The sequence below is a fragment of the Anabrus simplex genome, chromosome 1 (assembly GCF_040414725.1).
Source record: "Anabrus simplex isolate iqAnaSimp1 chromosome 1, ASM4041472v1, whole genome shotgun sequence".
NCBI classification, from domain to species: Eukaryota; Metazoa; Arthropoda; class Insecta; order Orthoptera; family Tettigoniidae; genus Anabrus; species Anabrus simplex.
Genome location: NC_090265.1, coordinates 378,007,421 through 378,034,187, shown reverse-complemented (window position 1 = coordinate 378,034,187; position 26,767 = coordinate 378,007,421). Strand labels below are relative to the sequence as shown.

The 26,767-nt window shown below is 39.0% G+C and overlaps 1 protein-coding gene across 1 annotated transcript in view; it reads left to right on the top strand.

The window, feature by feature from the left end:
* Window positions 1-26,767, top strand: part of LOC136856812 (protein still life, isoforms C/SIF type 2) — a 560,067-nt gene that overhangs the window by 433,502 nt on the left and 99,798 nt on the right. The window contains exons 8-11 of the mRNA XM_067134934.2: window positions 20,235-20,501; window positions 21,219-21,227; window positions 22,679-22,788; window positions 25,589-25,771. Coding sequence (XP_066991035.2) covers window positions 20,235-20,501; window positions 21,219-21,227; window positions 22,679-22,788; window positions 25,589-25,771 — 569 coding nt within the window. The remainder of the gene's footprint in view (window positions 1-20,234; window positions 20,502-21,218; window positions 21,228-22,678; window positions 22,789-25,588; window positions 25,772-26,767) is intronic.

The window sequence follows — 26,767 nt, the reverse complement described above, 5'->3', positions numbered from 1 at the left end:
TCATTAAGTTGTAAGTTATGTTGTTTACTAACAGTTCTGTAACACACGGCACAAAAATAATATGTCCCATTGAACAAAGTATAACACCTGGGTTTTCAAGCGAGCAACGTAGTATGTTAAGGTATCTGATGCTACAACTTTGAAATAAGTCCTTTAGAAGTGGACGAAAAGTCTAGAGTATAAAATTATATTGCTGTCACAGTCAAAGTTCTCACCTAGGCTGTGCCTTGCTGATACTGAGTCTAAAGTTGTAGACGTTCGGAACTTGGTACTCCACGCACTAAGTCAAAGCATACTTGCCGATACTACGTCATGCAGCAGACCTCCACCGGTTTCTGCTGTCGGTCACTGTGTGTCATTGAGTCGTCGTCGAATAAGTTTTCATTTCCCGCCCGAAGGACGCGGCGGGACACTCAAAGCGTAATGCGCTATCTCGGGTCGGGAGATGTGTAGTGAGAGTGAGGTGTGATGAAGGAGAAAGATGGCAAAACGATGTTACAAAGTCATGGAGGAGGAATGGTGGGGTCTCTTGGCTAGGGAGATGCGAGATAGAGTGGGTTTGTAGAAGGAGTGAAGTGTTAAACGGGAGTGCCAGGGTGGAGGAATGGGTTGAGGAGTTGTAGGGCTGCAGCGATGTGACTTAGGGAAGTTGTAAGGAGTCGACAGAGATCGGTATGTGGAGGTGGGTGGAAGAAGGGACGAGTTGTGGGAAGTGGTGGGCGTACGTAGTTCAGGATGTTGATAGGGGAGGATGGGCTGGCCGGGTGCGAGAACGTGTAGCGACGGAAGGACGTCTGGGGAAAGGTCGAGGAGGGGTGCGAGAGAGTTCCACTGGATAATGACGTCGGTAGATGCGTGCTCCACTGCAGATGAGGCGATGGACTGCGTCTTCTGATGGTAGATGGAGGCGTACTAAGGTGGTCGGACCAGATGAGTTCAGAATGTGGAACGCCTTACGGGCTGGGACGCCTGCTGCTTGAAGTTCACGTAAGACTTCTTGTTCGGTGATGGTTGTGGCAACGCCGCGAATGACGCAGCTAAAACATGGTGGGTTGAGGCGGTGGTGGCGGTGGTGACGAAGTTGGTTGTCGGTTGCAATAGTTGAGGCTGGTGCGTTGGTGATGCGCTGGTGCTGAAAGTAGCGAGGTGGGATACGTAGAATGCTGGGGCGTTCAGAGTTGGGTAGTATGGGAACAGATGAAGACATGACTGGCGAAGGATGGGACTAAGCTAAAGTTGTGGGAGAAATGCATCGTAGGGTGAAGGTGGAGGTCGTGGTAGTTGTGGTGGTGGTGGTGAAGGACATTTTTTTCTAGGGGCTTTACGTCGCTCCGACACAGATAGGTCTTATGGCGACGATGGGATAGGAAAGGCCTAGGAGTTGGAAGGAAGCGGCCGTGGCCTTAATTAAGGTACAGCCCCAGCATTTGCCTGGTGTGAAAATGGGAAACCACGGAAAACCATCTTCAGGGCTGCCGATAGTGGGATTCGAACCTACTATCTCCCGGATGCAAGCTCACAGCCGCGCGCCTCTACGCGCACGGCCAGCTCGGGTGAAGGACATGACGGAAGAACTAAGTGTATTACGGGATGGCAAACTTCCAGTGCGGAGTTCGGCCATGTGCTTTTTTTGAGGTCGGCAAGGAGCCGAAGTAAAGTTGACGAGCAACCCGGCCGAGCAAAAATAGTAGGAGAAGCTGTAGAGATTGGCAATGCCCACTAGCAGCGAGAAGATATGCTGTCGTTGAGTCTCCAGGCTGGCTTTTTATACAAAAACTTGACCCTGAGCGTGATCTTCATGGGTATCACCCGATATTTTAACAATCTAATATCTCCGTAAATAATGTGGCTATCGACTTGAAATATGACTATGAGCTATTTATTGTCAGCTACAAAATTGCTGTTATCTCATCAGGAAGCGGAGATAGAAAAAAATTCTAGATCATTCCTTTTGACGTGCAGGCCACGTGTTCGATGACGTAGTGGTCGTGCCTTGGCAAGCTACAGCCGAGCTTGCTAGCAGCATGTGTTGCGTCACAGACGACAACGCGCACAATTTAAACTTATGGAATAGGCCGTGCGGTCTCCAGTTCGATTACGGGCAATTGCAGGCGTAACGGGATGGTTCCTGTTTCAATACCAACCTATCCTCATTTCTTCGTAAGTACTACATCGTACATCTACTCTAACCTGTTTATTATAATCTTGTATTGGTCCGCCTCTATCGTTATCACGCCTACACTTCCCTCAAAAATTAACTGAATAAGTCCTAAGTGTCTCAAGATATGTCCTATCAATCTATCCCTTTCGGTGGACAGACTTTGCTAAATAATTCTCCGCCCACCAACTCGATTCAGTATCTCTTCAACTGTGATCCGATCTATCCATCTCTCCTTCAGCATTCTTATGTAACACCACATTTCAAAATATTATAATACGGTATATTTTCTGCGGTAGCAATTGTCGGTGTTTCAGTTCCATATAATTCTATGAACCAAATGAGTCTTTCAAAACATATGTCAAATATGCATATCAATATTTGAAATGAAAAAAAGTAAATTCCGGTTCAAGATTACTGATGAGCAATACTTAGGCTTAACTACGGGTCCATAGTACATTGCCTACTTCCAGGCTTCAGTTCCACATCAGGTCCAAGTCGTACGTTAGGAATGTAGTTATTTTACCGTGAAATAATAACATGGTTTGTGTAATGATAACCCAGTAATGTTCGCTAAAATGTACGCAGGGTGTAAAGGAAAGTTATACCGAAAACAGGAGAGGTGTGTAGGAAATGTGTTTGCTACGATATGGTACAGCTGTACAACATATTAACATATTTTAACTTGTAACTGAAGACATGTAGAAGCTGTCACGGTATTGATAAACAATTCTAAGTTTAGAAGAAACTGCATTAGAGAAGAGGACTTCCCGTTGGCAAATGAGTTTTGAACCGTCCCGTAAGCGTGGTCAAGCACGAGTCTCATGGCTAGATTTTGAAAGGCGCGTGGCCACGTGGTTGAGATTCCGTATCAGCGATTAGCTACCACCCTACATACTGTTCTCAAATAATAGGAGTTAATAACATTTCCAGTAATAATCCTCAATTGTGGGAATGTGACCACGATATCCTTCTCCTGATCCATAATCAACTTATCACCCCACACCTTCTCTCACCACGTAGGAAGAGACCTTGCAGTGTGAAAATTAAATGCTTCTTAAGCCTTCCAAACCTGATAACGTCGGGGTCAGAAGAGAACTAGTGTTGACCATGGGTAGTCGGATAGGAAAGATAAAAGTTATGAGACTGACACGAGTGTAAGCAATGCCAGACTCAGATCGGGAACCGTGGTTGCCAGTCCACACTCCCATATTGAGAGTCCCAGGCAGAGGATACCGCGAATGTATTCTACCATCCCCATCCACAGGTTTTTAATGAGCTCCCGTAGGATTTGTTTGGGAAGCCCCACCGAAAAAATCCTACTCCCGCCATATAAAAATTTCCTAGGTACGGCCTTGATGTATGGCATTACAAACTAACTTATAATTTAAGAAAATAAATGTATAATCTAATCAAATATTTGTAAATTATAAAGTCTATGGAGTAGCTTCCTAGAAATCCAGAAAATTTCCAGAGTAGGAGGACTAGGAACTTTCTTCGATGATGTGTTTGATGGTTTGTCTGGAAAATCCCCATTTCCATATTGGACTCTGGATTTACCTCACTTCTACCGCAATTCAGCATATTTCTACCATGATTTGTCTTGATCCATCTCAACGTCCGCCATCTGGTAGTAATCTGAACCTAATCCTATTAGGAAACCTTTAAGTTCAGTACTCTCTTAATTTTCTTTTGTTTCAAACTCTTCTACGGTTACGAAATTTAATAAAGCACTTCAGCCACTAACCAAAAAGGTATAGAGAAAGGAGAGTCTTATTTTAATTCATTCATTCGCACTGATATTTTTATAATAGATAAAGAGAAGGGAACCGCAAGAAAAATCTTATTTGCATGTAAATATTATTGTCATTCACGAGAGCAAAGAAGATTAACTTTATGATGCAGCATACGCATTAGAATATCTCGGAGATTGGGATAATAATGGAATTAATTAAATTTAAATAAATATTTATGATGGACAGTTTTAAAATTAGAATTATAATACTGCTAGTATCGATCGGCAGCTGGCACAGAGATATGAGTAGTTTTGTATAAAAATACATACACGTATAGGACAAGAAACGTGACGGAACCTCAGTAGTGGCGGTGAGAGTTGTTTTGAGAGCGAAACGACTAGACCTAACAACAAATAATAACGACGGTATTTGCAGTATTTGCAAAAGAGCAACAATGACCCAGAAAAATTATGCAAGACTGGTTATAGGAAAAGGTCCAGCATCAATAAGTGGACGTGTAATGTCTTATTTTTTTAACAACTGGATTTACGTCTCATCGACACAGATAGGTCTTATGGCGACGATGGGATAATAAAGAGATAGGAGTCGGAATGAATTGAGGTACAGGTACAGCATTTTCCTGGTGTGAAAACGGGAACGACGGAAAACCACCTTTAGGGCTGCCGACGGTGCACTTCAAACCCACTATCTCCCGAATGCAAGCTCCCACAGCTCTACGATCCTAACCGCTCGGCTAACTTGTCATTCAGCTGGGGACCATGGATTGAAACAAGTGTACCAAAATGTGAGCCTTGGCAAATATTCTTCCTAGAGACGAGTTTAGTTAGTTAGTTAGCTTCCCATTACCTTCGTCACACAGCAAGAAGATGCTTTTACAGTTCCTCAAGCCAACAGAATTACATGCACCAACCATCCCTACAGCTGATCCCTTCACACTATTCATCACAGGGTCTGGCTGCATAGGGAATAGCATTATTAACGATAGAGTGCCAGCCTCCAAATTCCAGATCACGGCTTCAAACCTGCCAGAGGTAGTCAGATTTTTGAAGGGTCTAAAGAAGTCCAGTCTACAGTGCGTCGTACGGTGTCAGCGTATAAAAGATTTCTCGTGACACATTTGCTGTTTAACGAACAAAATTAATTGAAATTCATCAATAAGTCGCCCAAGAGAGTTCTGGTTTCTCTGCCTTCTAGGAAAGTAAAACGTAATATCGAAAAGCCACGCAAGCGCCCTGAATGGTGTCAAATCAAAATGCATGTTCACAGCAACCATCTTCCTGGCCTTCCTCCTATTTTATTTGGAGGACGGGGGTGAGGGGTCAATTCATAAGGATGTCACAAGTTTACGACCGAACTCCCTTCCTGACGCCAATTCTATGTGGAGTGATATAATCACTATTGCGTGTTTCTCTGATGGTTGGAAGTGTGATGTCTTGTATGTAGATGAAGATGTGTAGAGGGACGAACATAATCATCCAGTCCCCACAGATAGAGGAATTAACCATACGCAGAGTAAGTAGCCGACTCAGTGGCAAATCGAATCCCAGACCCTGTGAACAGAAGGCCACTTCGCAGACCATTCAGCCAAATAACTGGGCTCGATTATTATTATTATTATTATTATTATTATTAATTTCACCCACCCATCAGTCACCTTTATATTGTGAAGGATCATATTGAGACAAATAACGAAACTTCCAGAAGATACAATGTAAGCACTATGCCTCAACAGAGATAGATCTGTGGCTGAAGGGAAATTAAAGGTAGGCTAATATATAATACTAGCAAGATACCCGTGCTTCGCTACGGTATTATACTGAAAGTTATAATTGAATGCTTATTTTTTTAGATATATAATCCGCCGAAATTCGCAATCTCACTCGTTTTCTGCGAGAATCCACCAAAATTCCCGATCTGACTGGTTTTCTATTATTTTACGGCACGTTTCCTCACATTTTTCAATCCTCCTTTTCAGCAATCGATTTCGTACTTCCCGGGCAAGGCTCAGGTATTCCTCCCGGTCAGTTGGGTCCGTAAATACTTGACATCTTTTCCTATAATCATTTTTAATATGGATAAAATCCTTCAGGAGATCCGGCGTGGTGTCATATCGGGTGCCTTGGCGGCACTGAACCCGTGGCCGGACCGCATTCTTAGTCATTACCCAGCCGTTTCCAGCGCGGTCCGCACATTTGACGACGGTCCGGAATATTATTATTATTATTATTATTATTATTATTATTATTATTATTATTATTATTATTATGTCTTGCTGGAATGGCTGATGACGGGGAAAACCGGAGTATCCGGAGAAAAACCTGTCCCACCTCCGTTTTGTCCAGCACGAATGTCACATGGAGTGACCGGGATTTGATCCACGGAACCCAGTTGTGAAAGGCCGGTGCGCTGCCGCCTGAGCAACGGAGGATCCTTATAAGTACATTAAGAACAGTAAAATCAATTGGTCTCACCTCCTTCTACACCCCACCGCCGTTAAGTTTATTTATCGCCCCCCCCCCCAAAGGAATTAAAAGAATGCTTGTTTCTTTATGTTTAAGGGAGATCCCAAACACCAATGTTCACGTCTATTACCTTCAGTTTTGAGATATAAGTATCCCCATAAAACATTTACTTTTTTCACTTCATTTCACAATACTTTCCCCCGCCTAAGTGAATTTTCCCACAAAAAATACTTGTTTCTTTAATAGTAAAGGATCTTCCAAATACCAATTATCACGACTATAACTTTTTCAGTTTTTGATTTATGTGCCCTTATGAAAGGAATTCAACTCCTTTACACTCCCGCCCTCCAAGATGGTTTCCCCACCAAAACGCGTTTTTCTTTTTTTTAAAGGAGATCCAAATACGAATTTTCACGTCTGTAACAACTTTAGTTGTTATTAGATGTATGTATTCTCATACAATTAAGTCAATTAATTTTTCAATTCTTTCACTCCCCCCCCCCTTCATTGGATTTTCCGAGAATACGTGTTTCTTTACTTTTAAAGCAGATTGAAAATATCAAATTTCACGTCTGTAACATCTTCATTTTTGAGATATCAGTAGCCTAATTAAAAGAATTCAACACCATTTTCAGTCACTTTTACCCCCCACCACCACCGCCCAAGTGGGATTTGCGAAAACTAAAACTACACGTTTCTTTATGTTTAATAGAGATAAAAAATACCATTTTTCACTTCTGTAACATGTTAAGTTTTTTAGATATACTGTAAAAATTCTCATTTTAAAACTTCACCCCTTTTGAGTTCCCCTTAAGTGGAGTTTCCAAAAACAAATCACCTATGTTTCTTTACATTTACAGGAGATTCCAAACACCCACTTTTTACGTCTGTAACATTTTACGTTTCCAAGATATTCTGTAGATATAGTCTTTCAAAAAATTCGCCCCAATTTGTCACTCCTGTTTGACCGCCATTAATTGGATTTTCCAAAAAATAAAAAATACGTATTTCTTTATTTTTAAAGGAGATTCCATATACAAATTTTCAGTTCTGTAATATCTTTCGTTTCTGAGATATGTGTATCCTCATTAAAGGTATTCAACTCATTTTTCACCCTTTTACACCCTTCCTATTAGGATTTACAGGAAACAAAAAAATACGCGTTCCTTTATTTTTAGAGGAGATTCTAACTACCAATGTTTATATCTGTAAATTTTAAAGTTTTAAGATGTAGACACACTCATTTTAAAAAATTCACCCCCCCTTTTCACCCCCCAATATGTGGATTTTCCAAAAAAGGAAAAATTCGTGTTTCTTTACTTTTAAAGTATTTCCAAAACGCCAATTTTCAGGTCTGTAATATCTTCAGGTTCTGAAATATAAGTAGCCTCATTAAAGGCATTCAACCCATTTTTCACCCTTTTACACCCTTCCCATTGGGATATTCCGAAAACAAATAATAGATGTTTCTTTATTTTTAAAGGAGATTCTAAATACCAATTTTTACATCTATAAACTTTAAAAGTTTTGAGATATAGATAACTTACACTCATTTTAAAAAATCACCCCATTTCCCCTCCCCCATTAATTGGATTTTCCACAAACAAAAAAACACGTGTTTCTTTATTTTTAAAAGAGATCCCAAACACCAATTTTCAGGTCTGTAATTTCTTCGGGTTCTGAAATATAAGTAGACTCATGTAATGCATTCGACCCATTTTTCAACCTTTTCCACCTTTCCTATTAGGATTTTCCGAAAACGAAACATACGTGTTTCTTTATTTTTAAAGGTGATTCTAAGTACCAATTTTTACATCTATAACCTTTAAAAGTTTTGAGATATAGATACACTCATTTTAAAATATTACCCCCTTTTCACCCCCCCCCTTAATTGGGTTTTCTAGAAACAAAAAAAATCCTGTTTCTTTATTTTAAAGGAAATCCCAAACACCAATTTTCAGGTCTGTAATATCTTCAGTTTCTGAGATATAAGTAGCCTCTTTAAAGGCATCCACCCCTTTTTCACCCCTTTTCACTCCTCCTATTGCGATTTTCCGAAAACAAAAAATACGCGTTTCTTTATTTTTAATGAAGATTCTAAATACCAACTTTTACATCTGCAAACTTTAAAAGTTTGGAGATATAGATTCACGCATTTTAAAAATTCACCCCCTTTTCACCCTCCCATTAATTGGATTTTCCAAAAACAAAAAATACGTGTTTCTTTATTTTTAAGAGATCAAAAGTACCAATTTTCAGGTCTGTAATATCTTCAGTTTCTGAGATATAAGTACCGGTATCCTGATTAAAGGCATTCAACCCATTTTCCCCCATTTTCACCCTTTTTCACCCCTCCTATTGGTATTTTCTGAAAACAAAAAAATATGTGTTTCCTTATTTTTAAAGTTCTAAATACCAATTTTTACATCTGTAAACTTTTAAAGTTTTGAGATATAGATACACTCATTTTCAAATTTCACCCCCCTTTTCACCCCCTTAGCGATGGAATATCCAAAAATCCTCTCTTAGCGAGCACCTACATCTTAATATGAATCTATCCCCAAAATTTCATTTCTTTATGTCCAGTAGTTTTGGCTCGGCGATGATGAATCAGTCAGTCAGTCAGTCAGTCAGGACAAGTTATTTTATATATATAGATGTACCTTGTGGACACACATTCCTGACTGATTAAGTAAGTGTTTAACTTAGTGGTACATAACAATGAAATTTTGTAAAATAAGTTAGTACGTAAATTCCTGCAGAAGAAAGGGTATGAGATACGAGTCCGAAAGGAATTCCCCTCTGAAGTATATGAAAAGAAGGTGATATGTTCTGCAAATTTCACGGAAATGCGGAGAGCTTGCCAGAAGTAAGTCAGAAAGCAATCAAAGCAATAAAAGTTCAACTCAAGCACCGGTAGAACAAAGAAACCGAGACATGATTTTAGAGGCATGATAAATTGCCGCGTTATGATTATTGGCTGAGTTTCAATGAAAACGGAATCGGGGACTTGCAGTTCCAGTTTCTCTAAAATTCAGAACGACAGTAGCAGAAGATCTCGTGAACAATGACAAGAGAGATTTAGCTGTGGAGACATTCCATCTCCAAATCGAGAAGTAGTGTATCTTCGCTATCAGCACAAGTACTGGAAACTAGCTGGAGCAATGGCCTGGAAATGATCCATAGCTCAGCTGTGCAGAGTTCTCCAACGCCTGTTGTCCTAAAAACACTCAGACTTCTAAATCCTTAACTTATGTTCTTTAGTCTGAAACTTGACCAGAAGAGAGAAGAGTAATTTGAGTAAATTAACCATCGTAATGAATGAGGTCAGATTTACAGAGGCTTATAGTTGAGAATTTTATTTTATAATGCCGTATGGCGTAGGTCCGACTCATTGCCTTAATGTTCAGCATTGAGGCCTTAGGTTCAGAGGGTCCCGGGTTCGATTCCCGGTCGGGTCGGGGATTTTAATTGCCTCTGATTAATTCTTCTGTCCCGGGGACTGGCTGTTTGTGTTTGACCAACACTTTCCTCATCACATTCATACAACATACTACACTACCAACCACCTCAGAAACACGCAATAGTGATTACATCCCTCCATATAGGGTTGGCGTCGGGAAGGGCATCCGGCCTTAAAACAGGGTCAAATTCACATGTACGACACAGTTCGCATAGTGGTAGAAGAAGAAAAAGAATAATGCCGTATGGCGTAAGAGAGGGAATATTTCCCTAAAAGTACGGAATAAGTAACTATGGCCCTCTCTAGTTCATACAGTGCATATAAATGAGAAAACAGCATCGTACGGAGATAGTATTTCTCCAACGGCTTATTCCGTCTTCCCAGGACCACACAGCGTCCCTGTGTAGATGAGAATGAGCCATCCAGATTTTGAAATTTCCCGTGTCTTTGTATTTGCATTACTTCTTCATTTGTTAAAATATTTACCATTATTCAGTCTTGCTTTGATTAAAATTAGTGCTGACTTGTCCAAGTAGAGCATTGAACATTTTTCTTTTGGCTTCGAGGAGTGTCGTTGAAATCAGGTGGACTTTTTTTCAGAGGAACGTCAAATATTATCGATCGTCAGTGTCGGAATAGAGTGAAATTTAAGCTCCGTATATCTTCAGTATGCCTTTGCTGGCAGGACCTAGTGTTTACAGTCTTCTGGTATAGGCTAGAGCAATTTTGTTACTTTCATAGATCTCTCTCTGTCTTATCCTTCGCTTTGACAATATGAAAGTGACTGAGGTATGAGCGATGCTAGTAATGCCAATCCTTCTGCAGCCAGTCTCTGCTACGAATGGTGTGAAAATGAATGTTGCTCATAGGCTCGGTTGGTGTATGCATTTCGGTGGGCTTCGAAGACTGATATGTAATAGCAACTCTGGCTTGGTGAAGAAAGCAACGGGAAACTACCTCACTCCTCATTTCCCTATTACGCCTCTTCAGTGATGACTAGGCCATCTATGACAGCTGATGGCAGAGCTGTTGAGGATCCCACCAGCGGCTTTGCTGACGGACTGAACATACATACATATCTTCAATGAAGAATAAAAATGGTGATCACGTATTCTCTCTCTCCTCCAGTCTCGTACGTAAGTTGTTCAGGTTGGGTTAATGTTGACCTCATCACAGACTGAAATTTATTACATGTAATAATTGAAAGTCTAAAGGTAATTCACACTCTATATTTTACCACTGCTCTTAAGTACACAGTTTTGGTATACACATACATTACCTCATTTTATTTATTTATGTATTTATTTATTTATTTATTTATTTATTTATTTATTTATTTATTTATTTATTTATTTATTTATTTATGGGACATATTAGTAAACACTATCGCCTGCTGCCAATTCATGATGGATACAGTACTTTTGTATCTATCTCCTTTTTTTTTTTTGCTAGGGGCTTTACGTCGCACCGACACAGATAGGTCTTATGGCGACAATATCTATCTCTTGGCACAGGCCAGAGTAAAGTGTAGCTTCCACCGAAGTCCCAGTCTCATCCACGGCTGTGACAATATGGAAGCTGCTGGGGTGTGGGTAGTGCTGAGTAATGACATTCAGAGCACGACTAGTGCATCTGAGTGGTATGAAAGGTGTTGCTCATAGGGTCAGTCGTGCTGCAATAGCACTTTCTGACCCAGTGAGGAAAGCAATGGCAAACTACCTCACTCCTCGTCTTGCCTAGTACGCCTCATTTTGGTGCTGCCATTGGTTTTTGCGGTTTCCTTATAACCGCATAACCTTTGATGGTGCTATTTGAGGATCCAACCAGCCTCTGGGCTGATGACCTAACAGACATTAGTAAACACTACCTGAAAACGTTTTCAGAATTCTTATTAGAAATAATTTCTATGAAATATGGAACATGATGGCTAAACAAGAAACCTTTGTTTTTCCAATCGACGCTCATTCACATGATTTTCCAATACTGTAACAATAGTTAAGATGTTAAGTTACATAAAACTAAATTTTAATTTGTTTTAATAATTTACTGTCTTAAGATTAATAAACTTACAAGGGAAGGTAGCCATGCGGTTCTTTCTTTCTTTCTGTTTACCCTCCAAGGTTGGTTTTTCCCTCGGACTCAGCGAGGGATCTCACCTCTACCGCATCAAGGGCAGTGTCCTGGAGCGTGAGACGTTGGGTCGGGGTATACAACTGGGGAGAATGACCAGTACCTCGCTCAGGCGGCCTCACGTGCCATGTTGAACAGGGGCCTAGTGGGGGGATGGGAAGATTGGAAAGGATAGACAAGGAAGAGGAAAGGAAGTGGCCGTGACCTTAAGTTAAGTACCAACCCGGCATTTGCCTGGAGGAGGACTGGGAAACCACGGAAAACCAACCCACCTCTAACTCATTTGACCTCCCGAGGCTGAGTGGACCCCTTTCCAGCCCTCGTACCACTTTTTAAATTTCGTGGCAGAGCCTGGAATCGAACCCGCCCTCCGGGGGTGGCAGCTAATCACACTAACCACTATACCACAAAGGTAGACTTGTTCAAAATGTAATGATTGAAGTCTATCGTTAAACTTTGTAGTCTTATTCCCGCAGATATTTCTGACTTGTCTCCGTCGCGTAGTAACTAGTGCGTTGGCGTTGGGAATTGAAGTTTCCGAGTTCGAATCCATCCTTGAATTTTTTTGCGAAAAATATCTGTTTTTCGCGTGAATGAATGAGGTCAATGTGTTATTCTTGCTTTCCACCTGCATTTATTGAATATGTTCGTTGTCGCGAAATGCCTTGTTTCCAATGCTTCCATGAAAAATGTTACCCAAATTAGTGTAATAATGAGTCAATTTCAAGAGATTCATTGTCAGACGAACAGAAGACGAATTAAAACATCAAGGTCGGATTCGAACTCGGAAACTTCAGTTCCCAACGTCAGTGCGCTAGTGGCTACGTCACGGAGACAAGCCAGAAATACCTGCAGCAATAAGACTACAAAAGTTCGGGGATAGATTATAAACGTTAAATTTTCAACAAAATAAGCTCCATGTGCAAAAACGCTTGAACAGGGCTAAACTATTTTTAATGAAGGGAAAATCCTCAAAAATTGAAGACTTTTCTGTAAAACCACATGGCAACCTCCCTTGTTAGTTATAGTCTATTACTCTAGTAATTAACGTTTCCGACTGTAAAATCATAGCTTCGTTTCTAGCATGTGATCATGTTGGCACGTATTTGGTTCCTTATCCGAATGGTCGCATAGTGTCCTTCTGTTCAGATGATCCCGGGTTCGATTTCCGACCGGGTCAGGGATTTTAACCGCGAACAGTTAATTTCTCTGGCTCGGGGACTGGCTACTTGTCTTCGTCTCGGTACACTTTTCTTCATCTACACTTAACACACCTAACTGCCTACTTCCACACAAACACGCAATATTAAATACATGCCTCCGCATGCGTTTGGCGTCAGGAGGAGACTCTGGCTGTAAAACTGGGTCAGACTTAAACATAGTATCCTCCTCATAAAACTGGGAAGAAGGCAGGGAAGAATAATGTAATTTTGGCTCATAAATAAAAGACCGATTAGTGAAATCCTGAAGTGAAGTTACCTGATATTTCAGGTAATACTTGTGGTTACGACGTCAGTATTAAACGGTTGAGGTGGACGATGCTTATAACGACCCTCTCCCTAACAATAATGGGACTAGCTTTCTGTTGTTATTTTTATTATACTGAAGAAATTCACGACTTCCTCAGCAAAGAAAGGATTCGATCGCGTACCGTAATGTGGTCCATAGGTCCGTTCTTTTTATCGCAAACGAAAGAAATACATATCTGTATCGTCGATGAAAACGTGTTCTTAGCGCTCCTTACTGCAAACAGCGCAGTAGAGAATACGAGCTGGACACATCCAATCATCCTTATAAAGTTCTTCCCTTGTATAAAACAAGTGGACGTAACTGATGGTGGAAATGTCTTCAACGTGGACAAGTATAAGACTCATTCGTAGGTATGGAATAATTTTCTCTCTCTCTCTCTCTCTCTCTCTCTCTCTCTCTCTCTCTCTCTCTCTCTCTCGCTCTCTCTCTCGCTCTCTCTCTCTCTCTCATATATTTCACCGAGACCCAGAAAATCACAATGAGTATATTTCTGTCTAGATTCCCTGGGTAGCGAATGGAACTCAGTTCCCCTTCACCACTATAAAATGTCTCCTAATCTATCGTTGTATGTAGTATATAACCATTACGTATACTATGCAGGCAGCCATCCGTGCTTGTAGGACGATAGTGAAGCAGACTGTTTCAGTTCTTATTCTAGAAATGGCTGACGTGGTCCACTCGAGTGTGACAATTCAGACAAGTGAAGTTTGGTCATAACTCGTTCTCTCTTTGACTGTCAGTCTCATTCTCTGTCTAGAATCCATTACGTTCAACCTAACCTCTAAGTAACCAAAGAAACTTCATTTGTTGTTACTGGTTCCTCTCCCACTGTTCAATTTTTCTAAACGTCGATGTTTTACATAAAAGCATTTCCTACCAGAAATAATAAAAGCTTCAACAATTTATTGCTCAATAGTTTTCATTTAGTGCATTGACGTTAATAACTTGATGTACGATGGCCATAATACTAACGCGTGTAATCATCAATCATATTTTTCTCCTTTCTGCTCTTCGTCCTTCTCCTCCTCCTCCTCCTCCTCCTCCTCCTCCTCCTCCTTCTCATCCTCTTCCTTTTTTATTTTGCTTCTTAAAGCACTGCCTTTTAGTTGCAATGATTATTCTCCTCTTTTTAATGCTCTCCATATTTCTTCGTAATTCCTTCATTCTATAACCCGCATCTCTCCTTTATCAGCTTCTTTCGAGGTCTTCCTTTACATTTCTTCTCCAGAATTCAGACTTCAGTAACGTTCACAGGAACTTGACTATTAATAAGAGTCCAAATGGTTTTTTCCTTATTTATTTATTTATTTATTTATTTATTTATTTATTTATTTATTTATTTATTTATTTATTTATTTATTTATTTATTTATTTATTTATTTATTTATTTATTTATTTATTTATTTATTTATTTATTTATTTATTTATTTATTTATTTATTTATTTATTTATTTATTTATTTATTTATTTATTTATTTATTTATTTATTTATTTATTTATTTATTTATTTATTTATTTATTTATTTATTTATTTATTTATTTATTTATTTATTTATTTATTTATTTATTTATTTATTTATTTATTTATTTATTTATTATTTATTTATTTATTTATTTATTTATTTATTTATTTATTTATTTATTTATTTATTTATTTATTTATTTATTTATTTATTTATTTATTTATTTATTTATTTATTTATTTATTTATTTATTTATTTATTTATTTATTTATTTATTTATTTATTTATTTATTTATTTATTTATTTATTTATTTATTTATTTATTTATTTATTTATTTATTTATTTATTTATTTATTTATTTATTTATTTATTTATTTATTTATTTATTTATTTATTTATTTATTTATTTATTTATTTATTTATTTATTTATTTATTTATTTATTTATTTATTTATTTATTTATTTATTTCAGTGGTGTAACGATGCACTAACACATCGAAGGTTTTTGGCTACGCAGACTTTATCTTCTAAATATAAGTTGATATAATTCTAAAATTTGTACCTCTTATGATTATAATTACTTTGCCAGTCAGTTCCTGTGAAACTTCTATGTTCGCCCGAATGAATGAGGTATAGTGAAATTGTGGGTATACTGAAGCTCTTCAGTACCCGCAACTTTAATAGTGTGGTTTGTTATGCTAGAGTAAATGTTCATAAGTACCGCTGTAAGCAACCATAGACACGGTACACGAGGCTGAAAACTGCACTTGTATCCACCACATTCGATGTCATTGTGGAATTAAACTCCTACACTATTGTTACAACAGTCATTTGATATGATGCAGGATGAGGAATATGAATGCAGGCGATGTTATAGTTGAGTGGTATTGTCCCTGGTTTCTCATCAAGGCGACTACGATTCGAATCTCGGCCAAATGAAAAGCTATATTCCTTCGGTAGGGTTTCACGTAAAATGTAGATCCTGTGACTATAATTACGATATCAACAGTCACGTAAAACTGTTTTATTGCTTTTGAAAAGAAACACTGGGAATACTTGCAGTATCAGTGAATAGTGCATTCATCCGTTCACCTCTGCTTAGTTCTACTTCGTTTAAAACAATAATCACCACCACCACCACTCTGTCTACTGTTGCCATATTGACTGACCAAAATTAGCTAAATTTGTAACCGTGGAATGTCTGGAAGGAAATGAAGTTGATTTATAGAAATTAAGAGTTGTAGATAAATTGAAGTTCAAGAAGAATTCGACGATGTTTGCTATTGCCGACAAAATAGACATTGGCCGATAGTTATTATTTATCAATGCACCGCTTACTCGAGAAATATTATTTGTAGATGAAAAAAACTGATGTTCTGAAAGTTCACTTGATTCGATCTGTTGTGACACAATATTTACATAAAATTACCAATGTGTTTCACAAATAAATAACCATGTCTGATACAATAACTTATTGTATATATCGAAAATACTTTGTTCCAGTTTGTATGAAAATATTTCCTAGAAAAAAAAACCATTTTATTACAGATCAGTTTCATTTTTTGGTTCTGTTTCACTCTTTCAAAATTTCCAACTTCCTTTCCTGTATTAGTAGTTTTTAAATTTGCAAATGCATACTGCAGAAGATAATCACAGCATTTAAACGGAATTTTACCTCATACCGGTATAATGACGAGAAGTGCATCATTCCCACATGTTTTCTTCCTTAGAGTTCATAAATATCGTTCAAGGTATTACACTTTGTGAGATACTTTGCCATTTATTAACGTAACTGATAGGATGAGGAGAAGAAAAGAAGCACGGTCGTGTTTCTTAATTGTTTTCACAAGGCGCCAGTTGAAAAGCAAGAACCAGGCGTCGTTCTGGCGGACAGGATAGCGTACAGTCAGTGCCAATACAGCTGGGGTAGACAATATGCCGACCGTTGAAATGTTATGTAAAAGAAGCAAGACCTAATTGGCAAATTGGCAACTTACTAATTTCCCGGTTATTTAATAATAATAATAATAATAATAATAATAATAATAATAATAATAATAATAATAATAATAATAATCACCATCATCATCAGTAGCTCTTCAGTCCCACTGCGGGCTTCGGCTTCCCACAGAACCTTCCTCCAGGCTTCCCTATCGTTGGCAGCTATCACCAGTTCACCTCTCCAAGTCTTTTCATATCTTCTAAGACATAAATCCCTGGAAGTTAAGATCTTCTACATGTCCTCTTTCCTTCTGAGATGTATTTCATGACAAATATTCTCTCATCGTTCATTGTCTGGATATTCGCTACCCACCTTAGTTTAGTTAGACTCTTATTTTTGTTTTATTATTTGCTTTACGTCACACCGACACAAATAGTCTTGGCGACGATGGCACAGGAAAGGCCTACGAGTGGGAAGGAAGCAGCCGTGGCTTTAATTAAGGTACTGCCCAGAATTTGCCTGCTGTGAAAATGGAAAACCTCGGAAAACCATCATCAGGGCTGCCGACAGTGGTGTTCGAACCCAGGGCTGAGTAGCTCGGGCGGTAGCGCGCTGGCTTTTTGAGCCCAGCGTGGTTCAGTCCGGCGGTATTTGAAGGTGTCTAATACGTCAGCTTCGCGCCGGTAGATTTACGGACACGTACAAGAACTCCTTCGGGAGAACATTCCGGCACCTCGGCGTCTCCGAAAATCGTAAAAGTAGTTAGTGGGACGTAAAACCACTATTATTATTATTATTATTATTATTATTATTATTATTATTATTATTATTATTATTATTATTATTATTAACTTATGTCACAATGTCAGGTGAACTGTTCATTGTGTAGAACTCTTTGTTATTCTGATTCCCCATTATTCTTTCTTAATGGAGCCTTAGTTTGTTCTCATTATCTTTCTTTCAAATGAGTCAGGTTAGCACACAGGACCCAAGTCTCGAATCCGTACATCAAAACTAGTCTTATTGATGTTTTGTATAACCTAACATTGATTTCACGGTATATGATGTGTGGTTTGTATACATTTTAGTGTACTGTCTATATTCTGGATTCGGTCTTGAGATATTTTATACCAGTGTCGTTTCATAAGTCATTGCAAGAAACAGCAATGTAAATTTCTTAGATGTGTTTGAAGGTCGCTGGAATATGAGTCTCAGTACTTGCACCAAATAGGAGCTAATGCAAGGGGTAATCGAAATATAATTAGAAATAATGTTTTATCATGCATCTGAAAGTCGTTTTGTAAAATTTAGAATACTGATTTCACAGAAATTTCCGTATGTACCTTTCGATAACAATCATAAACGCTTCTGTGTGAGTAGTTGCTATGGGCCTTTAATTGAAGACCTCATCAGATCCACATTTTAAAGAAACAAGTTCTCCCTCTCATACGGATTTTCTTAGCTCTACATGACACTAAGTCTACGAAAAACTGCAATGTTCACGTATGGCTGCTGGTCAACTTCACTATCCATATCGTAGCATGACCGCCAGCACGCTAACGTTTTCGTGCGGCGTTTACTAACCACCAATGCACACAGACGCCATCAAACTGCAGTAGAGTGTGACACAGGTTTTCAAATCTATGTATTGGATATGTTCGGAAGATTTAAGGATGTTAAATTTCCTAACTTCATGACGCATTTCCTCAAGAACTGCTTAATGGAATGTAATAAAACGTCTGCAGGTTCCATACACAGGGTATACCTAAACTCGACGGCAAAAATTTTGGAATGGATTCCTGACATAGAGAGAAGAAAAAAAGTTTATTACAACATGGCTCCAGAAACGTATACTTACAGACTTATTCAAACTTTTGTACATTTACATCGTACGTCTGTAACGGCAGCTGAAACACTTTGAGCATGTATCAGAGGAAATGTTCAAAGTGACGACCTTCATCTTGAATACAAGCCTTCGCTCATCGTCGCATAGAGTTACGCACGCGATCAAAACTTCCTGGTGTAGTGCGTACTGCCTGAGAGGTTGTCACTATTCGCCCGCATAAATTTGCTTCATCAGGAACAGGCGTCGCATGCACGAGAGACTTAACGTGTCCCCGCAGGTAAAAGTCCAGGGGGTTCAAGTCAGGAGAGCGTGGTGGTGGCCAATCAATCGGTCCTCTTCTACCTATACAGCGCTCAGAAAAATGGGTATTCAGGTACCTGCAGATAGCAGACTGAAATATGCGAGAGCACCATCATGCATGAAAAACATTTGTCGACGGGATGCAAGTGGCATGTTTTCCAAGTAATTCAGGCAATGCTATACGCAAGAAATTCGTGTAGTTCTGTCCAGTAAGCCTATTCGGAAGAACGTAGGATCGCAACAATGAATCTCCAACAATGCTTACCCAGATGTTAATGGCAAACCTCTGTTGATGAGACGATTGGATGATTGCATGAGGACATGTAAATTATTACTAAAATTCATTTGTGTCAAAAAGTTTGAATAAATCTGTAAGTATACGTTTTCGGACCCATGTTGTCATGACCTTTTTTCTTCTCTCTATGTGAGGAATACATTCCGAAATTTTTGCCGTCGAGTTTTGGTACATCCTGTATATGATTCACGTAGTTACTCCTCTAGTTTGATTGAAGTACATATTCTAGACATTAGGGTAGCATTGTGTTGTCCTATTTTTACAATTTTACTTAATTTTTTGTTTGCAAGTATGTAAGCTATCTATACCATTCTAGAGGTATTCAGAAGAGTATTATAAATTAACTTTTAAAAAATAAGAGTCTATCTTCTATAGTTCCTGAGAAAATGGGTTATTTGTAGTTATATTGTAGCATGGTCGAAAGTTAAGGCACAAGATCAACAGTACTCAAGCACAAGAGCAAACATAATTCAAAACTTGCACATGTTATACCAAGAATATCACATACACAAAGTAAACAAGAAAAAGAACTGTTTGCCAGTCCTACCAACTGATGCAGCAAGCTTTCCGTTAGAATTGAAGTCAAACCACAGCCTTGTAGACTTATGGTTCTTGAGATATTAATGTTTAACTGGCAAATTGTTTATGGAATCCAAAAACTGAGCTATCTAGCTAATTAAAATTAAATTAAATATACTCCCACTCAACCTAAATTTAATAAATCGTTACCAAATTTACCATCAAATTCCAAATGTTTCTGCATAATAAAACAAAACTTAAACATTTTCTACAAAATGGTCGTTTATACTTCCCTTAACACGGCTTCCATGTAATAATAATTTCAAATGTTGGATCAATCTGAGGAATGTTGTTTGTATTGCGGTCAGGTATCATCAAGGGCGACGAGATCATGGTGATCAACGGAGCTATCGTGAGCGATCTGGACATGATGTACCTGGAGAGCGTCCTCCAGGAAGAGTTGGCCCTCTGTATGATGATGCGCTCCTCTCGCACCGAGCCGCCGGACCTCGCTGGTATCATGAGGGCGACGGACGACATCATCGACAGCTTAGTGTGCCCGCCTCCACCTTCCGAGCCGCCAATCATCAGCGAGGAGATGATATCCGGACTCATCGTTCCCGCACCGGGATGGAGTAAGTATAACCCGTTTTATTGCTCATTGCCGTCTGGATGTGAGGTTCTTAGTGATATGCTTACACCTCCTATTGGTTCGTGCGGGCTGCGATGTAGCTACGAGGTAGGAAGACAACGCGTGAAGGCGGGACGTACGTTGTGACATGTATAGTCGCTCAAAAAGAAATGAGCGCATGGTATCATTTGTTCCTCCCAGTTAATATTTTATCAGACTTAATTTTAATTATTATCAAAATATTATTCACCTCCCATGTAAATGAAAACCCTGTGGTTACATACAACAAGCATTATATCTATACCATGTGCTCATTCCTTTTTCTGTTCTTTGTGTGTGTGTTTTTGTTTTGTTTTTACATATTAGGAGTGTGAGCCCTTATGAAAGGGGGAAAGGAGGGAAACTAGGATTAAAAGGTACTGTATTCGCCCAGTGCGCTCATGAGAGCTCTTGTGAATGTCACTAAACCAGTATTCCTATTCACCTAGTAAGACGATAATAGGCAGAGGAAGTCGGGGAATTTTCGATTGTGGAAGAGGAAGTCAGGAGTGAGTTTGAAAATAAGCCAAAAGTCAGGGAAATAAACGAATATTTTTCGAAATTAGGGAGAGATATCGGGAGCCTCCATGGCTCAGGCGGCAGCGCGCCGGCCTCTCAACCCTGGGTTCTGAGGTTCAAATGTCCGTTGCTCCATGTGAGATTTGTGCTGGACAAAGCGGAGATGGGACAGGTTTTTCTCCGGGTACTCCGGTTTTCTCTGTCATATTTCATTCCAGCAACACTGTCCAATATGATTTTATTTCATATGCCAGTCATTAATCATTGCCCCAGAGGAGTGCGACAGGCTTCGGCAGTCGGCACAGTTCCTATACTCGCCGCTAGATTAGGACTTAATTCATTACATTCCTGACCCGGTTGAAACTGGAAACAGGGTATAGATTTTCAGGGAGAGATGCCGATTTCTTTTCCTACCTTGTGGATGAAGAACATCGATATCTTTGTTCGCGATGGTGTGTTCATTATTCAACCTGGTTTGCAGCATGGAAATGAGGCGGCACATCACCCACCACTTTACTTTAGAAACGTATCACTTCCTTCTGTAGAAGGCTATCTAAGTAAACAAGAATATTTCTTCATGTTTCCACCAGCAATGATTCATCAAACGGGTAGTACGTAACGTGCTCATCACTCTTGTAAGTATTCTCTGGTCACAGTATAGCTCCTACGCTGTATTAATCAGGTACGCAAATGAAGAGTTGTATTACAATAATAATACACTGCTAAATCTTCTGTAATATACCAGGGACTGCAACAGTCATAAAATGCATCTACTTACATATCAAATCACAAAATAGATGAATATCGTAGTTGAAATACGAAGCCATATCCAAATTTGCATCGTTTTCGGAGTAGAAAGAATAGAAAATATTGAGGAATTGAAAATAGTGTAACATAGTCTTTACAATTGCTTTGCGTCATACCGACACACTGTAGGTGTGTTACATAGTACCGAGCGTTTAATATCACTTTAAAGTCATAAATATTTAATGATTTGTATTTGGGCTTTTCTGCTAACAAAATATGCAGAATTAACAGGCTCCAAGTAATAAACACTTTTCCTTATTCTTATTATTATACAGGATGTAAGAGAAACTCCATCCAGTAATCACCAACAGTGGTAAAAGAAATCAGGGAAATTAAAATGGGGGTAAGAACCAACACACTAATATACAATTTTTATTTAGAGTTAAGTGGTGGAAAGCAAAGTAATATAATTTATCGGATGAAGTCTCCGCGATCGTTCTACTTAGTCTGTTACAGTTTTACTTTCGAATAACGGTGTGAGAGAAAGGAATATTGTATTCATGTCAAAACATCGAAATCCGTTTTTGACGGATCTTGACATTTCATGACCTCTAGACACCGAAAAATTGGGGTCACGCCATAAGTGCAATTTAAGACGTCGTGAGGGCTTCTTTTTGTGGAATTTGGGCCACAGACATCGTCTAAAACGACATCCGTAACTCCTAATATCAGGGATGTATCCTATTAGATGAATTCAGAGTTCTACGCGTGTGCAGTACTCCTACTTGTATTTATACTTCCTCAACTAGACCTCTACTTCAGTATCGCACAATAACTATTAACATGTTTTCACCTTTTTCCATTGCTCATTTTCAGGCAAAGAGCTCTATTCACCCGAGGCGGAGAGTTCTCCTGCTCCTTCTAGTGACACTGGCGGTAAATCCACCTCCAGGACCAACTCGTTCGAGATCGAGAACCTTCTGAAGGTAAGTTAATAATAATAATAATAATAATAATAATAATAATAATAATAATAATAATAATAATAATAATAGTCCAACTTCTTCTGTGAATGGTCAGCGATGAGGCCTTCTGTTTAGAGGGCTTCGGATTCTATTTTAATTGTAATTTCATCTGGTTAGTTCCTTTCACTAGGGGACTGGGTGTTTGTGTTTGTCCAAACACACTCCTCTTCACTATTCAGACAACACACCACAACTACCATCCAGCACAGAAATATACACTAGTGAATAAATCCCTCCACATATGGTTGGCATCAGGAATGGCAACTAGGCATAAAACAAGGCCAAATCCACATGTGTGACACCGTTCGTACTCGCAGCCCCACAATGAATGGTAAACGCTGTAGAAAAAATAATGAATATACTGGAAAGCTTTGACAATACATTCAAAGCTGATATTTTTATCCCACGAAATATAATGCTCGGAAATCAAATGTAAATTATTTGCCTACCGCCTAAGCTGACATTTTATGGGCCTTTTGAAATTGCTTTGCTTCTTTCATTCCACGAAGGAATCTTATATGGAATCGTAAAGGGTGGCGCACGAACAGCCGATACATTTTTATTTAAAATTGCAATGCTGATTTACAATTTATAATAATGAAATTTCACACACAGATATTTGGAAATAAATTTCACTTTAACTCATGTTCAGTGTGGCACCCATTACGGCGGACAACCTGTATAGGACGTTTGCAACGACTTTGCGGCACGAGTATTCAGAAATTCCACTGCATGTTTGAACAAACCGCGCACGCATTTCGATTACATTGCTGAGTCTTTCAGAAAATATTTTCTCTGTCAAGAAACCCCGAGCGAGATGACTGCGCAGTAACTGTGAATTTGCGTTCGGGAGAAGGTGGGTTCGAACTCCGTTGTTTGCAGCCCTGATGATGGTTTGCCACATTTAGGCTACGACTACACCATATCTTAATTTATTAAGGCCATGGTCACTTCCTTCCCGGATCTTTCGGTTTAAGAGACTGACTTGAATACAAAGTAAATCACTCGTGGTGAAGACATGCAGAATCTTAACTAGGGGTCTCTTATTTTCATGAAACACGTTTTCGAGCTGCAAACACTTTGCTCTTTCGATCTACTCTTTTAGGAAAATAATGTTCACCTATTCATTTTAATGAACAGTTATTCACCGCTAGAATTTAATTTTGTTAACAAATATCAAAGAGCTACCTAACTAGCTTGTAGTTTTACAGCCGGGCAGAGTGGCTCAGACGGTTGAGGCGCTGGCTTTCTGACCTCAACTTGGCAGGTTCGATCCTGGTTCAGTCCGGTGGTATTTAAAAGTGCTTATATACGCCAGCATCGTGTCAGTGGATTTATTGGCACGTAAAAGAACTCCTGGGGGACGAAATGCCGGCACCTCGGCGTCTCCGAAAACCGTTAAAGTGGTTAGTGGGACGTAAAGCAAATAACATTATTTATTGTAGTTTTAGAGCATCCATGGCTCAGGCGACAGCGCGCCGGCCTCTCATCGCTGGGTTCCGAGGTTCAAATCCCGGTCACCCCATGTGAGATTTGTACTGAAAAAAACGCAGGCGGGACAGGTTTTTCTCCAGGTACTACGGTTTTCCCTGTCAGATTTCATTCCAGCAACACTCTCCAGTGTAATTTCATTTCATTTGTAATTCATAAATCATTGTCTCAGAAAAGCGCGACAGGCTTCGGCAGCCGGCACAATTCCTAACCTCGCCGCTAGATGGGGCTTCATTCATTCCATTCCTGACCTGGTTTCATTTATTGTAGTTTTACATAGCTGTTCGCATCGTGATTTTAAACACAGTACCTCCAATTGTACTTGAAATCGTAATCACAAGGATGTGATTATTCATTTTAAAATCCCACGTGCATTGGCCGGGAACCGAACCACAGCCACCTTGGAGAGAATCCTGTGATGATGTCACTCAGCTGTTGATTCCATAAGGTCTATAAGGTATCCCCGTATATATTCTTGTTTAAGTAGCTCAGTTTCTACACAAAATTATTCACCATTATTTTAAAATATTCTGAATTTAAAGGGAAGTGTGGTTGTGCTGAAAATTATTTTAAGTGAAGTGCAACTAGGCAACCATTTTAACACTATTCAGATGAGAAATGGTAGAGATTTGACCTTTGCAAAATGAGGGCGTCAGCAAAAGAAAGGTAAGAACCATGAAGGGCGTGAAAGTGAAAAATTCGCAAACCTAAAACCGTCGGGTCGGAAGAAAAGAAAAGTTGGCCAAGAGAGGTCGGATATGAAGTGAGGGGCCTAACATTAGTAAGTGAAAGCAATGCCAATCCACACTTCTAAGTTGAATGCTCTTGGTAATTTACCCCACGTAGTAGTTTCTTACGACTAGTAAGAGATACCTTGGATATTTTCTACGACTTCCATCTAAATGAGGAGTTATCAATTCATTTATCATTTATTATAACAACACAAGTAGGTCAAATAATATCATTTTTAACTCAGAACCCTGTAGTCACACAGAAAATCATTGTTCTTATTTTCATCAATTTGCATAGTTTCTGAATCTTCCCATGGATCTTCGCCTGTTCCCTCCACCAATTGTAAACATGGCTACTACTGCTCAATACGATATAGAGTATTGCCATCCAGCCCTGCCAATGAAGTATTGTTTTAGTTAATTTGCCATAACCAAGTGTGTAATGCGACCAAAGCTTTCCCTCTTGTAGTTTTTTAGGGTGTTTGCTACATACTCTATTGGTGATATTTCATGTCTAAATGTACTGTACCCTGTCGCAGACGGCGGAGCAGGTGACAGGCTTCTGTCGCTCGCCCGTGGAGACCCGCAAGTCCAGTCCCACAGGCAGTGTCGCCAGTAGCCAGTCGCAGGCGCTGCTCACTCCCAGCAGACAGCTGACTGACGCCGAGAAGCTACGCAAGGTGATTCTCGAACTGGTGGATACAGAGCGTACCTACGTGAAGGTAAGTAAAATTTTAATTACACCTATATTGAATTCACTATTGGAACTGTGGGACAATATCATTGAGAATTGAAATGCAAATCTCCCATCTAATATTTGCAGTGACTGTCTTGTGTCTTAAGCATGACTAATATCTTCTAAAAAGATGGTAGGATTCACTGGAGGCATAGTCATCCCAGGTGGTACAATCGACTGACTATTTAGTCTTGTCAAAAACAAGATTTTAAAATCGAAGGGATTAGGAATGGAATATTATATAATTATCCTCTCCTAGTCATGGATGACTAACTGAGGAGAAAATATTAATTTACTGTAATCTTTAGTATTACATATGATTCAAAACACAAACGATATTCCAACGAACTAAATGTTACAAAAGTAATCTATACTAATATACCAAAGAGAGACTGTGAGTTTGTTTGTATATAACGGGTAATTTCAGAAACCACTGGACCACTGTTGAAATGTATTTCACCATTTGAAAGATAATATAATTCCGGGTAACATAGGCTATGTGTCATCCTTGAATAACGAAGAGTTCCCGCGAGAACCTTGATTGAAGGAAAGAAATTGCAGCAATAATAAATCTCACTTGACTAATGGATCACAAATTTGGCAAACGTACAGCTGATACTTTTGGTTACCACATAGGCTATTTACTGTCACGATATAAGTTACTTTAAGTGGGCTATGTAGTGAAAGAAAAAGTTAAAACCTTTGTAAGCATTTCCTTTGTAATTCTAACAATATTCCAAAAAAATATGCTTTTCTGTCTTTTATTATCGCATTACCACTGTAGCGAAAGAAAATGTAAAGCACGTCAGAGGAAAGTGTTCGCCTGGGGCTTTTCAAATTGAAGGTTTCCTGAACGGTTAGAGCTATTGAACGTTGAAGCAGAACAAGTGTACATACAATTCGGTTTGCCAGAAGAAAGTTTATATGAATTTTCTTCGTAACTAATAATTTCTGAGAAAGGAATGCCTTTCTGTGTTTATGT